This window comes from Manacus candei, unplaced genomic scaffold, assembly GCF_025592945.1.
Source record: "Manacus candei isolate 608988 ecotype Guabito, Panama unplaced genomic scaffold, ASM2559294v1 h1tg000174l, whole genome shotgun sequence".
NCBI lineage: Eukaryota > Metazoa > Chordata > Aves > Passeriformes > Pipridae > Manacus > Manacus candei.
The window spans coordinates 832,352-847,617 of NW_026138222.1; the positions used below are offsets into that span (position 1 = coordinate 832,352).

Sequence of the window (15,266 nt, forward strand, 5' to 3'; positions counted from 1 at the left end):
ATATTATTACATTATATATTATGTATTATATGTATAATTATCTATTGTTACATGTAATGTGATATATTCCATAATATATTATAATATAATATATATTATAATATGTTTTATATATAATATATTATATAATATATTATATATATTATATATAATATATATAATATATAGCATATATTATATATTATATATTATTTATATTATCTATATTACATATCACATTTATATTATATAAAATATATAATATATATTATAATAATATATATTTATTTTTATATATATGTGTATATATATATATATATATATAAAATATTTATGTCTCCCCAAGGCAGGCAAGTAGCAGTTTCAAACTTTTTTATTTGCTCTACAATGAAGATTTTTCTTGTCCTTAAAAATTCCCCGGCAGACAAAACCTCTGTACCCACCATTTTGCTGTTTCTCAGGACATTTCCAGAGCAAAGTCTGTGGAGGAACATCCCTTATCTCTGCCCGGCAGGGAGGGGGTTCCAGGACCCCTCCTGTGCTCTCACTTTCTGCACTAATTGGTGCATAAAGAACTAATTTTTTTCCACCTCCAGTTGCTTGCTGAAAGTGAGTCCTTTCCTTCAGCAAAACCCGCCAAAATCAGCCCAGAAACGCCCCAAAAATCACCCCAAAACCACTCCAAAATCACCCCCAAAAAATCCCCCCAAACACCCTGAAAACACCCCAAAACTCACCACAAAAAGGCCCCCAAAATCACCCCAAAAGTTATCCCAAAGCCACCCCCGAAATACCCCCAAATCAGCCCCAAAACACCCCCAAATCACCCTAAAAACGTCCCAAACCCACCCCCGAAATCACCACAAAAATACCCCCAAAAACACCCCAAAATCACCCCCAAAAATTCCTCAAAATCACCCCCTAAATACCCCAAAAATCATAAAAAAGTACTCCCAAAATCACAAAAAATACCCCCATGATCACCCCAAAAACGCCCTAAAACAGCCCAAAAATACACCAAAATCACCCCAAAAATCATGCCCAAACCACCCCAAAAACATCTCCAAAATCACCCCAAAAGTTATCCCAAAGCCACCCCGAAATACCACCAAATCAGCCCAAAAACACCCCCAAATCACCCTAAAAACGTCCCAAACCCACCCCCGAAATCACCACAAAAATACCCCCCAAAACACCCCGAAATCACCACAAAAGTACCTCCAAAAACACCCCAAAATCACCCCTAAAAATTCCTCAAAATCACCCCCTAAATACCCCAAAAATGATAAAAAGTATCCCAAAAATCATAAAAAAGTACTCCCAAAATCACAAAAAATACCTCCATGATCACCCCAAAAACGCCCTAAAACAGCCAAAAAATACACCAAAATCACCCCAAAAGTCATGCCCAAAACACCCCAAAAACACCCTCAAAATCACCCCAAAACACCCCTAAAATCACCCCCAAAACGCCCCCAAAATCCCCCAAATTACCCCCAAAACGTCCCAAACCCACTCCCAAAATCACCACAAAAACACCCCCAAAACCACCCCAAAATCACCCCAAAAACTTCCCCAAAATCACCCCCTAGATACCCCAAAAATCACAAAAAAATACTCCCAAAAATCACAAAAAATACCCCCAAAATCACCCCAAAATGGCCTAAAACAGCCCAAAAATACACCAAAATCACCCCAAAAATCACGCCCAAAACACCCCAAAAACACCTCCAAAATCACCCCAAAATCCCCCAAAGCCCTCCCTAAATCACCCCAAAAATACCCCCAAAAATACCCCAAAACAACCTGAAAACACCTCCAAATTCACCCCAAAAATCACCCCAAAATCAGCCCCAAAACACCCCAAAATCACCCTCAAAATCACCTCAAAAAAACCAAAATCACCCCCAAATCACCACAAAAATACCCCTAAAAAACACCCCAAAAAAATCCCTCAAAACACCCTAAAAACACCCCAAAATCACGCCATAATCACCAAAAAAAATCCCAAAATCACCCCCTGAATCACGCAAAATACCCAAAAATCACCCTAAAAACCCCCTTAAATCACCCCAACACCCAAAGCACCCTAACCCTCCCCAAAATCATCCCATTATCACCAAAAAAATCCCCAAATCACTCAAAATACCCCAAAATCACCCTAAAAACCCCCTTAAATCACGCCCAAAACACCTCAACCCTCCCCAAATCGTCCCCAAACCACCCTAAAAATCACCCCACAAATACCCCAAAAATCCCCCCAAACACCCCAAAACACCCCAAACCCAACTCAAACTCACCCTCAAAATCGCCCTAAACCCACCCCCATAATCACCCCAAAAATACTCCCAAAAATCCCCCAAAACAACCTGAAAACACCTCCAAATTCACCCCAAAAATCACCCCAAAATCAGCCCCAAAACACCCCAAAATCACCCTCAAAATCACCCCAAAAACCCCTAAAACCACCCCCAAATCACCACAAAAATACCCCTAAAAAACACCCCAAAAAAATCCCTCAAAACACCCTAAAAACACCCCAAAATCGCCCCATAATCACCCAAAAAATATCCCAAAATCACCCCCTGAATCACGCAAAATACCCAAAAATCACCCTAAAAACACCCTTAAATCACCCCAACACCCAAAGCACCCTAACCCTCCCCAAATCACCCCATTATCACCAAAAAAATATCCCCAAATCACCCAAAATACCCCAAAATCACCCTAAAAACACCCTTAAATCACGCCCAAAACACCCCAACCCTCCCCAAATCACCTCAAAACCACCCCCAAACCACCCTAAAAATCACCCCACAAATACCCCAAAAATCCCCCCCAAACACCCCAAAATCACCCCCAAAATACCCCAAAATACCCCAAAATCTCTCCAAACCATGAATGTCCCTTTCCTATCCAAGCCCCTTGGACAGCAGCACTTCCTCCCTCCTCCTCTCGGATTTAAGTTCGTTTGGGGTGTTTGTTCGCCTCCTTATGACCCTTCCCTGGGATTTTCGGCTGTGGGTCGGGCGGGACTCTCTGTGCTTTATTTCTGGATTGGGATGGGGACAAGGACAAGGATGGAGACCAGGATGAGGACAAGGATGGGGACAAGGATGGGGATGGCACCTGATGTCCCCTCAACTCTTCATGTCCCCTCAGTCCCCTCTAGTCCCTCAGCCCCCTTCAGCTCCCTCAGCCCCCTCAGCTTCTCAGTCCCTCAATCCCTCATTCCCTCATCCCCTCAGCCCCTTCATTCCTCTCATCACCTCAGTTCCTCAGTCCCTTCATCCTCCTCATTCCCCTTCAGATCCCTCATCCCCTTTCACCTCCTCATCCTCCTTCATCCCTCATCCCTCCTCAGGTCCCTCAGTCCCTTCATCCCTCCTCAAGTCCCTCAGTCCTTCATCCCTCATCCCTCCTCAGGTCCCCTCATCCCCCTTCACCTCCTCGTCCTCCTTCATCCCCCTCATCCCTCCTCAGTCCTTCATCCCTCTCGTCCCTCCTCAGTCCTTCATCCCCCTCATCCCTCCTCAGGTCCCTTCACCCCTCGCCCCTCCTCAAGTCCCTCAGTCCTTCATCCCTCTCATCCCTCCTCAAGTCCCTTCATCCCTCTCATCCCTCCTCAAGTCCCTCAGTTCCTTCATCCCCCTCATATTAGGTTGGATATCAGGAAAAATTTTTTTACGGAGCGAGTGATGAGACACTGGAATGCACTGCCCAGGGAGGTGGTGGACTCACCGCCCCTGGAGGTTTTTAAGATGAGATTGGATGTGGCACTTCGTGCCATGGTCTGGTAACCACAGCAGGGTTGGAGCAAGGGTTGGACTTGTTGATCTCAGAGGTCTTTTCCAACCCGGTTGATTCTGTGATTCTATGAATCCATGATCCCGTCTCATCCTCCTTCATCCCCCTCAGCCCCCACAGCGCTTTTCCCGCCCTTTTCCTGCAGGGGCCATTATGCACGCAACGGTCACAGGCCCCGCCCGCAGCAGTGGATTGGTCGAGAGGCAGATGCCTCAGCATCGGATTGGTCAAAGGACTGTCCGTCAGCGGCAGGTCCCGCCCCCGCTGTCACGACCCCGCGCGGGGTTGCCATGGCAACGCGACGCTGAGGGGAAGGAGGGGCAGCCATGGCGGCCCTGAGGGGGAACGGCGGCCGCTGCAGAGCTGCGGGGCTGTGGGGACGGGCAGGTGAGGCCCTGCCACTGCTGCACGGGGCAGTGGGTGAGGGGGGACCGGAGCAGCCTGGGGAGGAAAGAAGGCTCAGGGGAGCTCGAGGGTGACGGAGCTGGGAAGGGTCTGGAGCAGCAGGAGGGGCTGAGGGAGCTGGGGGGGCTCATCCTGGAGCAAAGGAGGCTCAGGGGGGACCTTCTGGCTCTGCAAGTCCCTGCCAGGAGGGGCGAGCCAGGGGGGGTCGGGCTCTGCTGCCAGGGAACAAGGGACAGGCCAAGGGGAAACGGCCTCAGGCTGGGCCAGGGGAGGGTCAGGTTGGGGCTGAGGAGGAATTTGTTGCTGGAAAGGGTGGGGAGGCCTTGGCAGGGGCTGCCCAGGGAGGTTTGGAGTGCCCAGCCCTGCAGGGATTTCAAAGCCCTGTGGATGTGGCACTTGGGGACGTGGTCAGTGGTGGCCTTGGCAGAGCTGGGAAGGGTTGGACTCCACAGCCTTAAAGGTCTTTTCCAACCTAAATGATTCTGTAATTGTACGATTCTAAATCTCAGGCCTTGCTGAAAAGGATGCTGCAATCTGGCAGTGAGCAGCTGATTTCACAGGTGGTTATTTGCTAAGAAACACCTTTAGGAACGACACACCTCGATCTGTTTTTGCAAGGAACTAACTTTAACTATTTTTATTTCCCTTTAAAGTTTATTGGGAACTGACCCCAGTGCTTTACCCTGTGTAACCCACCTGGGATTGTGTGTTGCAGGGTCCAACACCAGGGCTTGACGTGGAGTTCCAGCTGCTCAGCAAAAAGGCTCAGCCATGGTAATACAGCTTTGATCCTTCTGAGGAGGGTTGAGATCACTTTTTAAGGAAATGGAGTTAACATCCAACCATTCCCAGGGCTGCAGCACATAAACTGACCTGCCCAAATTCACTTGTGTGCAGTTATGCACCAAATTCTGATAGAGGGTCTCTGTGTTTTCTATGGAAAACTTGAGTTATATTTCATTTTTTCTTTACCTGTACATGTTCTTTCACACTGTGGTCCCAGATGATTCTGAACACTGTGCCCCTGACTGTGCTTTTATGCCTAGAACACAAATGTTTGTCTCCTTTGAGCTGTAAAAGGACATTTTAGAACTGATAGCACGAAAAATACACTTCACACACAGTTAATGCCCAGCTGAGAGCCAGGGCTGGGATGCAACAAAACAGCTGTTCTGGGATGTCTTGGGATCATGGAATCCTGGAATGGTTTGGGTTGGAAGGGACCTTAGAGATCATTTAGCTCCAGCCTTCCTGCCATGGGCAGGGACACCTTTCACTAGCCCAGGTTGCTCCAGCCTGGCCTTGGACACTTCCAGGGATCCCAGGGGCAGCCACAGTTTCTCTGGGAAACCTGGGCCAGGGCCTCCCCACCCTCCCAGCCAGCAATTCCTTCCCAATATCCCACCTATCCCTGCCCTCTGGCACTGGGAAGCCATTCCCTGTGTCCTGTCCCTCCATCCCTTGTCCCCAGTCCCTCTCCAGCTCTCCTGGAGCCCCTTTAGGCCCTGCCAGGGGCTCTCAGCTCTCCCTGGAGCCTTCTCTTCTCCAGGGGAACCCCCCCAGCTCTCCCAGCCCGGGATCCTCTCCCCAGGAGGGAGACAATAAAGACCCAAACCTGAGTGGGTGTGTGGTGGTTTTCCCTCTGCAGGCAGACAAAGCCAAGCCCAAGGGTGGCAAAGGGAAGCCCAAGAAGAAGGAGAAGGCGGCGGTGAAGGAGGTGGACGTGCTGGGCCCCGCCGCCATGCTCAACGCCTACTACATCTCCCACAACGCCGCTGCCTTCCTCGAGTTCCGGGGCTACCCCTGGCCTGGCTCTCCCAAAAAGAAGGGGAAGAAGAAGTGAGAGCCAAGCTCCCAGGTGATTAAACTGGTCCTGACCTCTGCAGTGTCGGCTCAGGAGTTTCCCTTGATCGCCGCTGTGTCCGTACAAAGGCGCTTTTCTTGCAGCTCGAGCTCGGGGTGACAAAGGCAGGGGAAACTGGGCCATTGTCCCTTCAGCTGTGGCCCTTCCCAGGGTCTGTGTGCATGGAAGGGTTGAGCCAGGGCAGGGCTTGTGCTGGGGTTTGCTTTACTCCCACTGCTGCTGTTCCCTGTGGATGGGATGTGCTTCCCAGTACCTGCAGCTGTCTGACCCTGAGCTCAGAAAGTGGAATTCAGGGCAGGATTGACAGTGTTAAGGGTGATTTGTGGTACATCAGCTGAGCTGGAGAGTCCAGTGAGGAGCAGCTGAGGGAGCTGGGAAGGGTCTGGAACAGCAGGAGGGGCTGAGGGAGCTGGGGGGGCTCATCCTGGAGCAAAGGAGGCTCAGGGGGGACCTTCTGGCTCTGCAAGTCCCTGCCAGGAGGGGGGAGCCGGGGGGGGTCGGGCTCTGCTGCCAGGGAACAAGGGACAGGCCAAGGGGAAACGGCCTCAGGCTGGGCCAGGGGAGGGTCAGGTTGGGGCTGAGGAGGAATTTGTTGCTGGGAAGGGTGGGGAGGCCTTGGCAGGGGCTGCCAGGGAGGTTTGGAGTGCCCAGCCCTGGAGGTGTCCCAGGAAGGCCTGGCCGTGGCACTCAGTGCTCTGGGCTGGGGGACAAGGTGATCTTGATCTGTGACCCTGAAGGTCTTTTCCAACCCCAGGGATCCTGGCATTCCATGTCTGAGGGTCTCCCAGCACTCCCTGTGTGGCTCAGCACAGAGCCACGAGATGGCACCTGTGTGTCCCTGTGACTTCAGAAGGAAATGGCTCAGTTTGGGCAAACAAGTGAAGCTCCAGCGACTCTCCCCAGCCCCCCTTTGGCTGGGAAGCCTGGAGATGGAGCTGAGGTGGTGTCAGTGCTGCTGTGACACCCGCTCAGAGATGCAGGACCCCAGGGCTCCCCTCCCTCAGATCATTCTTCCCCCAAACACCCTGGCTGGAAACCACAAGCTCAGTGTTACAGTTACAGCTCAGAGCCCTTTCCCTCCCTTTCCTCCACGTGTTCATCCCAGCCCTCGGTAAATCCTGGAGCAGCACCTTGAGGGAAGCTGTGCCTCTCTCCCAGCTGCTTCCACCCACTGGAAAAGTGCAGGAGAGTGAGTGGGAGGGGAGAGGATGTGTCCTGAACTGATGTGGGCTGTGGAGAGATGGGAGGGAATGCAAAAGGGCTGGAATCTTGGAGAGAGAGGTGGGAAAACAGAATCTGAGACGGGCTAGAGCTGCTGTAAGGGGAAATGTGCCCGTTCTCAAGGACACCCGAGGGACTGGGCCTGGAAGGACACGCAGGAAGTGCCACAGCAGCATCTCAGCTGCTTGAGACACCAACTGGGGGTGAACATCCACGGTGTGGATCTGCTGGAGCAGCCAGTTGGCTCCCAGGCCATTCCTGGCTGACTTCAGTGCAGGAGCAGGAGCAGAACCCTCTCTGACCTCCAGGTAAGTTGATGTCACAGGTAACACAACAGTCAGTTGTAATGTGATCCACCCAAGGCTGCTTCCCCAGCCTGAAATGCTCCCTCTGGGAGGAGGTTTTGGCCAGGGAAAACCACAGCTGGGGGCATTGGCCAGCCCCTGGCACATGGGCCACTGCAAACTCCACTGCCTTTGTTCCATCCACGTCAAGAAAACAATCACAGGGTCGTTCAGGTTGGAAAAGCTCCCCAATCCACCCGTCCCCCCGTGCTCAGCACTGCCCCATGTCCTCAGGACGGACACCCCCACAGTGGGCCCCTGTTTCCTGGCCAAGGAACCTGCAGTTGGGGTGTTGTGGTGACTCAGAGCTGTGGTTTGCTCTGTGTCCTGCACCCACGTCTCTTGCTCAGCATTTACTCTGCTCTTGCCTCCCCACCACCCCCCAGGAAGTCTCTGGTCACAGCAACTCGTAACTATTTCCTCCAAGTATCAGCTTTGTAAAGCAAGAGACCTCTTGCCACCTCTGTGTTCAGCATCTCCAGCTAGATGTTCGAAAAATTAATTAAAAACCCCAATTATTCCACATATTTACAACAAGTTTCCAAGCAGTGAAGTAGGAACTGCTTGACTTTGGTTAGTGATGGTTACAAGTGAGCGAGGCTGTTTTTACATCCGTGGGGAACTGGAGCTACAGTGATTTCCAGACTCCAAAGTTTTAGTGTCCCAAAAGTACTGAAATAAAGAGTGAATAATAATAATAATTATTATTATTATTATTATATTATTCTACATGCCATGATTCCAGCAGGATGGAATTGAGGACACCAGCTGGTGAGCAGTGAAATGCTCTCTGGTGGATCTGAAAAGTCACCGCTCATTTGACAGCAGATGAGAAAACCCTCCCAACCATCCCAAGCTGCAAAATGAAACACTTCTCCTTTTTCCCCCCTTTTTCCTCTTCTCTCTTCAGTCCAGGTGAATTTTGCGTGTAATTCCAGCTCCCTGGGGGTTAATAAAAACCAAGAGGTGCCTCTAAAGAAAAGTCTGGACTTGCAATGGCTGGATTTGCTTAAAAGTGCCACAGGTTTTGCTGTGGCTTCTGAGGGAGAGCCTTTTGCTCCCGTGGATGTGCCTTTCCAGGGAGTCTCCGCCGTGGGATGACCCTTCCAGCCATCTCTGGTTTCTCCCAGTCTGGAAGTTTGATTCTGTGTCGGGCTTTTCCCCCCTGCTGGGGTGCAGGACTCAAGCTGAGCTCATGATGAATAAAGGCTGCTCTGCCAGGCAGAGGGAGCTGGGAGCTTGGACTGACAGGGAGCTGAACAGGAGCCAGAGTGTGCCCAGGGGGACAAAAGGGCCAGTGAATCCTGGCCTGGCTCAGGAACAGGGTGGCCAACAGGGCCAGGGAAGTGATTCTGCCCCTGGGCTGGGCGCTGGGGAGGCCACCCCTGGAGTGCTGTGTCCAGCTCTGGGCCCTGAGCTCAGGAAGGCCCTGGAGGGGCTGGAGCAGGGGCAGAGAAGAGCAGCCAGGCTGGGGAAGGGACTGGAGCACAAGTGCTGGGAGGAGAGGCTGAGGGAGCTGGGGGGGCTCAGCCTGGAGAGGAGGAGGCTCAGGGGAGACCTCCCCACTCTCTGCAACTCCCTGCCAGGAGGGGGGAGCCGGGGGGGGTTGGACTCTTTTCCCAGGCAACCATCAGCAAGACAAGAGGGCTCGGTCTTCAGCTGTGCCAGGGGAGGTTTAAGTTGGATATCAGGAAGAATTTCTTTGCAGAGAGGGTGCTCAGCCATTGGAATGGGCTGCCCAGGGAAGTGGGGGATTCTCCATCCCTGGAGGTGTTTAAGGACAGACTGGATGTGGCATCAGTGCCATGGGCTGGGAACCACGGCGGGGTTGGATCAAGGGTTGGGCTGGATGATCTCAGAGGTTCCTTCCAGCCCAGCTGATTCTGGGATTCTGTGATTCTCTGCTCAAATCCCCCAAGGATTGGGTGAGGGGGCCCTGCAGCCTGGAGAGGTTCCATGGGAATTCCTGCTGTCAGCACGGCAGGCAGGCCCAGCTCGGCATTTCTGGGGCTCCCTGTGCTGTTGGCCCACGTTTCCTGCAGGAAGTTGCACCCAAACCCCGCTGGTAAAACTCAGGGGATGTTGCTCTGCGTGTTTGTGGGTGGGGAGAGCCACAGGACTATTATGGGATGTGGGTGCTGGAGAGAACTCTCTGTATATTTAAGGTTTAATAAAGGATAATATTCACCGTGTTAGGAATCAAGCTGGATGTGAGCAGATTCCCATCTTCCCCCTTTCCTCCAGCCAGTGCTTCTCTATTGCCTGGTATCTCCTCATTATTATTTTCACCTATTATTGTTATTTTCACCTATTATTGTTATTTTCACCTATTATTGTTATTTTCACCTATAAAAAAAAAGCACAGTGGATCTTTATGACACAGAAGAAAGGCTTGGGAAGGGACAGGGATCCTTTTGTCCCAGCTCTCATTTGAGGAGCTGCCCTGGCTGTTCCTTCCCAACTCCAGGGACTCTTTTTCCTCAGAAAAGGTATCTCCATAACAAAGAGAATTTTTAAAGAAAAGCTTCTCTCCAAAAGGCATATTAAATGTTGGCACTGAATTGTCAGCAAAGTTAATAAAATGAAGTTTTCAGTGGGTTAACTCCTTTCTCATTTGCTTTTTTCACCATCCTGGTTCCCTGCTGCCACCTCAGGTGTCCTCCAGAACAAAAAAAAAAACAACTTTACTGTGTTTTATAAACCTCTCTCTTCCAGGATTTCTGTATATTTTTTAAAAAGGCACAAGTTGGGGGCTTTTTCCTGTGTTTTGCTCTTGTAATTGTCACACAAACGACCAAAAGGAGTGAAATATCAGAACAGTTGCTGTGAGTATCAATGTCTTCCATTCCAGACTCTGGGATGGTTTTGTTACATCCTTGTGTGTTCTCCACTGTATATTTAATATACATATTACATTACTATATATTTGTAAATATGACATTTACTGTATAATTATCCAGTAATTTTCTGGAGATACTCAGAGAATTCAGGAGTCTCCTTGGAGGAATCTTACAGGGCCTTCCCACCCCGACAGCCTCAGACCACAAGAGAATCCTGGGAAGAAAATTCCTTTTTCCCTTGATTTTTTTTTGTTTGTTTGCTTTAGGCTCCACAAAATTTTGTTTTAAAAAATACTTAATTATTTTAAAATAGAAGCCTTTAAGTCTGCAGTGTTCCATATAGGTTATTGCTACATGACTTGAGGAGAAACAATCAAAGGGAATTTTTTTAACTCACTGTTAAGGGCTGATACATTCACGACTAAGCTGAAGCAAACTAAGGGTGAAATCCTCTTTGTGCAAAAGCCTGGCTTAGTGTCAGCACTTCTGGCTGAAATTGGCACTAAAAGAGAGAAATGTTTAAGGAAAAAAAATGAGGAAAATATTTAATGCAACACATGGTGACAGCAGATTCCTTGGAATGGCCACGATCACGTGCCAGGAAGGGACCACTCTGCTCTTTGGGGGAAATTCTTGACCTAAATGTTTAAAAGTTCACCTGCATTTACTGCTGGATGTTGGAATATTTTTCATAGCTGGAATTGCAAGGATTGGCCAAGTGCTCCTACAGTCTAAAAGGAAACATTGCCAGGGAGACCAGAGCACAGGAATCATTGAAGGAAACAGAAATACTGTTTAGTGTTTTAGTTAGTATTAGATAGCTTGGTTGGTTAGCTAGTTTAGTTTAGTTTTAGTATTTTATACATAGTATTATAAATACTTAGTATTATTTAGTATTATATTTAGTATTAGTATTATATTTAGTATTATTTAGTATTATATTTAGTATTATAAATATTTAGTATTATTATATTTAGTATTATAAATATTTAGTATTATTTAGTATTATATTTAGTAGTATTATACTTAGTATTATTTAGTATTATATTTAGTATTATTTAGTATTATAAATATTTAGCATTATTTAGTATTATTAATAGCTGCTTAGTAGAGGCTAAAAATTACATTTAACTTCAGAAAATCTTCTCCCTCAGGGTGATTCCAGCAGGTCACACAACTCCTGGGGGTGCTTTTCCCACATTATTTTATAGGAATGGCCTGTTGTGTGAAGTATGGAAACCACCAGCCCGGGAGGAGAGTTCTCTGAGCATCCTGAGATGTTAAACCAGGAGTTGCAACCCCGATGTCTGAATTCAAGTTGTACTGGATGAACAATTAGCTACAATAATTAGGACTCTTTTTTTTTTTCTGGAGTTTGGTGGGGTTGTCAGCAGGTTTTGTCAAGCCCCTGGGACAGTGAAGGCCCAGGGGAACAGGCTGGGATATCCTGGAGCTTCCTAAGCACGAGGCTCTTTGTCTAATTCCAGGAGTAACCCCTGAGCTTTTCAGCTCCTCTCAGATGCCACGGCCTGAGCTGGTGCCCTTGAGAGCCAAGGGACCTCCTTCTGTCACCTGTTGTTTTGGCTCCTGAGACACTTTATCCAGGAAGCCCTTCCTGAAAATAGATGCAGTGTTTGAGGGAGTACCTGATAATTATAGCTTGTCCTTTGGGAACTGGCCAAGGAGTGGCTCTGTTTTCTTACAAATCTGCACACTTTGATGGATTCCTCCTCCTTTCCCGCTGTCTTACACACGGGGTTTGCACAATTCCTGCTGCCATCACCAGGAAGCAGAGCAGGAAACACTCCAAGTTCCTACATACCTTGCTTTTCTCACCCAGAACCACAACTGGGGGCTCTTGGAATGTTTTGGCAGGTCTTAAAAGTTCTTCCCAACCTGGCGCTGCAAAACTTCCTCAGGAGAGATCAAAGGGGATTTAATGGTCTGTGGGATTTCAGAGTGGTGACCTCCCAGTGTCCCCTGGCATTCCCAGGGAGCTCCAGGACTATTCCCATGCCTGCACATGGCAGAGCTCTGCTAGTCCTGAGCTCACCCAAACCCACAGCTCGTCGCTGTCTTTACCCTGATCTTCCATGAAGTGAGGATTGTTATGTCCTGTCCCTTCAAATTCCCTCCTTTCGGCTCTTTAGGGTAACAAATCCCACTCCTTTTGCCCTTTAATTCCCACCTTACATATTTTAAACCTGTTATTCCTGTTGCTTCCCTCCCTGCCCCTGTTTCATCAGCACAAGGTGACAATTAACACCTCTGACCTGCAGTTTTCCTTCTCCACGTGAGTCATAAAACTGAGACTCAGGGGATTGGTCTTTCCTAAATCCAAACATCTGCACCAATGCCTGGACTAGTTGTCTGGATCTACAGCAGGAGTAGCCCAGGATGGGATCCCTCTGATTAAACATAGGCAGGGGCTTAAAGCAGCCCTGGGTGTCCTGTTTAGGTGCAGGGACACCCGGTGAGCCCAACCCCACTCCCTGTGATTAATATAAAGATTTTGCTGAGAAAGCAAATTAAAATGTGGTGTGGCTAGAGAAATGTAAGTCCTTCACATGGGAAACCAGCATGGCCATGGCTTAGTCCTAAGGAATTTGGGCTGAAGGCCACGCAAAGGGCAGTGAGAAAACTGGAAGAGCTCTGTGTCTCCAGTGTCTTGGATGACGAGGGTAAAATTGCGGGGGATATTCATCTGTCTGAAAGGAAAACACCCAGGCTGGGCCTTGGGGCACCTCAGGGGACAAAAATACCTCGTGACTTCACCATGGGGGTGTCTCTGACATGGGGGAGTGGAGCTGAGCTGGAGTTCCGTGGTCAGCTCTGGCTTATCAGCCCTGCACAGCGGTGAGCTCAGCCTGGCTCCCACCCCGCTCCTCCCTCTTCACAGCTTCAGCCTTGTCTCCCCAGTAGTTGTTGTTGCCATAAAATCCACTGCAGGGAATGTTGGAGAAGCCACCCAGCACAGCCTAAGTGGGCTCTTTGTCTCTCAAGAGCTGTTACTGCCACTGCTGTTGGAGATGAGGGAATGGCCCTGATCCAGCACTGCCCTCTTTTATTCCCAAATACTTGGGGAACTGGCAGAACAGAAACAATCCATGGTTATGGGAGGCAGGGAAGAACCAGGGTGAGCCCAAAATCCAGACTGGAGTGGTGGCTGCAGAAGGACCCACAGGGAAAGCTGTTGTGCCCAGTTAAAGTGTTCCCAAGATACGTCACCCATGGCTTGTGTTGCTGCACATTCCCACCCCATTTTGTTGGATAATCACACCCCAAAACAAGGGGGTTGGCCCCTGTCCTGGGAATCTTCCAGACCTCCACACCATGCAAAGTTCCCCCCACTGATGAGAACTGAGATCTCCAGAGCTGTAGCACAGTTCCCCCTTCTGCTGTAACCCTGATTCTGATCCTGCTCCTTGGACACTTCCAGGGATCCAGGGGCAGCCACAGCTTCTCTGGGAAACCTGGGCCAGGGTCTTCTCACCCTCCCAGCCAGCAATTCCTTCCCAATATCCCATCTAACCCTCTGGCAGTAGAAGCCATTCCCTGTGTCCTGTCCCTCCATCCCTTGTCCCCAGTCCCTCTCCAGCTCTCCTGGAGCCCCTTTAGGCCCTGCCAGGGGCTCTCAGCTCTCCCTGGAGCCTTCTCTTCTCCAGGGAAAACCCCCCAGCTCTCCCAGCCTGGCTCCAGAGCAGAGGGGCTCCAGCCCTGGCAGCAGCTCCGTGCCCTCCTCTGGACTCGCCTCACATCTTTCTCCTCATTAATTCCCATTTTCTGGGGAGTTTTTCCTCCTCAAGCGAAGCTCTGAGGGGACACCTCGCCCGCCCGCCCTCCCCAAGATGGCGGCGGCCCCTCGCCCCTCACGCCCTCCCCAAGATGGCGGCGGCCCCGCCTTTCCCTCTCCCTCATGGCCGTTGGAAACCAGATTTTCCCACAAAAAAAAAAGGAAAAAAAAAAAAAATTCCATTTTAAACCGGATTTTTTTCACCTAAAAAAAAAAGGGGAAAAAATTTCGTTTTAAACGTGGGATTTTCCACGATTTCAATTTTAAACTGGATTGTTCCACCAAAAAAAAAAAAAAATAAGGACAAAAAAGAAATGCATTTGAAACTGGATTGTTCCATACAAAATGGACAAAAAAGTCCAGTTTAAACTTGACTTCTCCACTCAAAATGGAAAAAAAAAATTCAATTTTAAACCGGATTTTTCCCACAATTTTCATTTTAAACTGGATTGTTGCCCCCCCCCCCCCCCGAAAAAGGACAAGAAAAAATTTATTTTAAGCTGCATTTTTCCACACAAAATGGGGGGAAAAAAATTAATTTTAAGGTGGATTTTCCCACTATTTCAATTTTAAACTGGATTTTTTCCACGAAAAAAATGGAAGAAATGTTTATTTTCAACTGATTTTTTCCCACAATTTCCATTTAAAACTGGATTTTTTAACACAAAAAAAAAAATTGAGAAAATGTCCATTTTTAAATGGATTTTCCCACAATTTCCACTTTTAACTGGAATTTTCCACAAAATAGAAGAATCCATTTCAGACCGGGCTGTTCCACACAGAATAGAGAAAAACCCATCTATTTTAAACTGGATTTTCCCTCAAAAAAACCCTATTGACAAAGTGTTCATTTTAAACTGGATTTCCCCACAATTTCGACTTAGAACTGGATTTTTCCAGTTAAAAAAAAAAAAAAATAAAATCGGGGAGAGGAATCTACTTGAAACTGGATTTTTCAACAATATCCATTTTAAACTGGATTTTTCTCCAAAAATGGGGTGGGAAAAAAAATC

At 48.6% G+C, this 15,266-nt stretch overlaps 1 protein-coding gene and 1 long non-coding RNA gene across 2 annotated transcripts; both read left to right on the plus strand.

The window, feature by feature from the left end:
* The first annotated feature begins 4,051 nt into the window (after positions 1 to 4,051).
* SMKR1 (small lysine rich protein 1) lies at positions 4,052 to 6,047 on the plus strand. Its single transcript, XM_051773746.1, has 3 exons — positions 4,052 to 4,173; positions 4,907 to 4,965; positions 5,840 to 6,047. Exons 2-3 carry the CDS (start codon positions 4,963 to 4,965, stop codon positions 6,032 to 6,034), a joined length of 198 nt encoding a protein of 65 aa, XP_051629706.1. The 5' UTR covers positions 4,052 to 4,173; positions 4,907 to 4,962; the 3' UTR covers positions 6,035 to 6,047.
* Positions 6,048 to 6,987: 940 nt separating this feature from the next.
* LOC127463831 (uncharacterized) lies at positions 6,988 to 8,602 on the plus strand. Its single transcript, XR_007901014.1, has 2 exons — positions 6,988 to 7,584; positions 8,366 to 8,602. It is a non-coding gene; the product is annotated as an uncharacterized LOC127463831 (long non-coding RNA).
* The last annotated feature ends 6,664 nt before the right edge of the window (positions 8,603 to 15,266 follow it).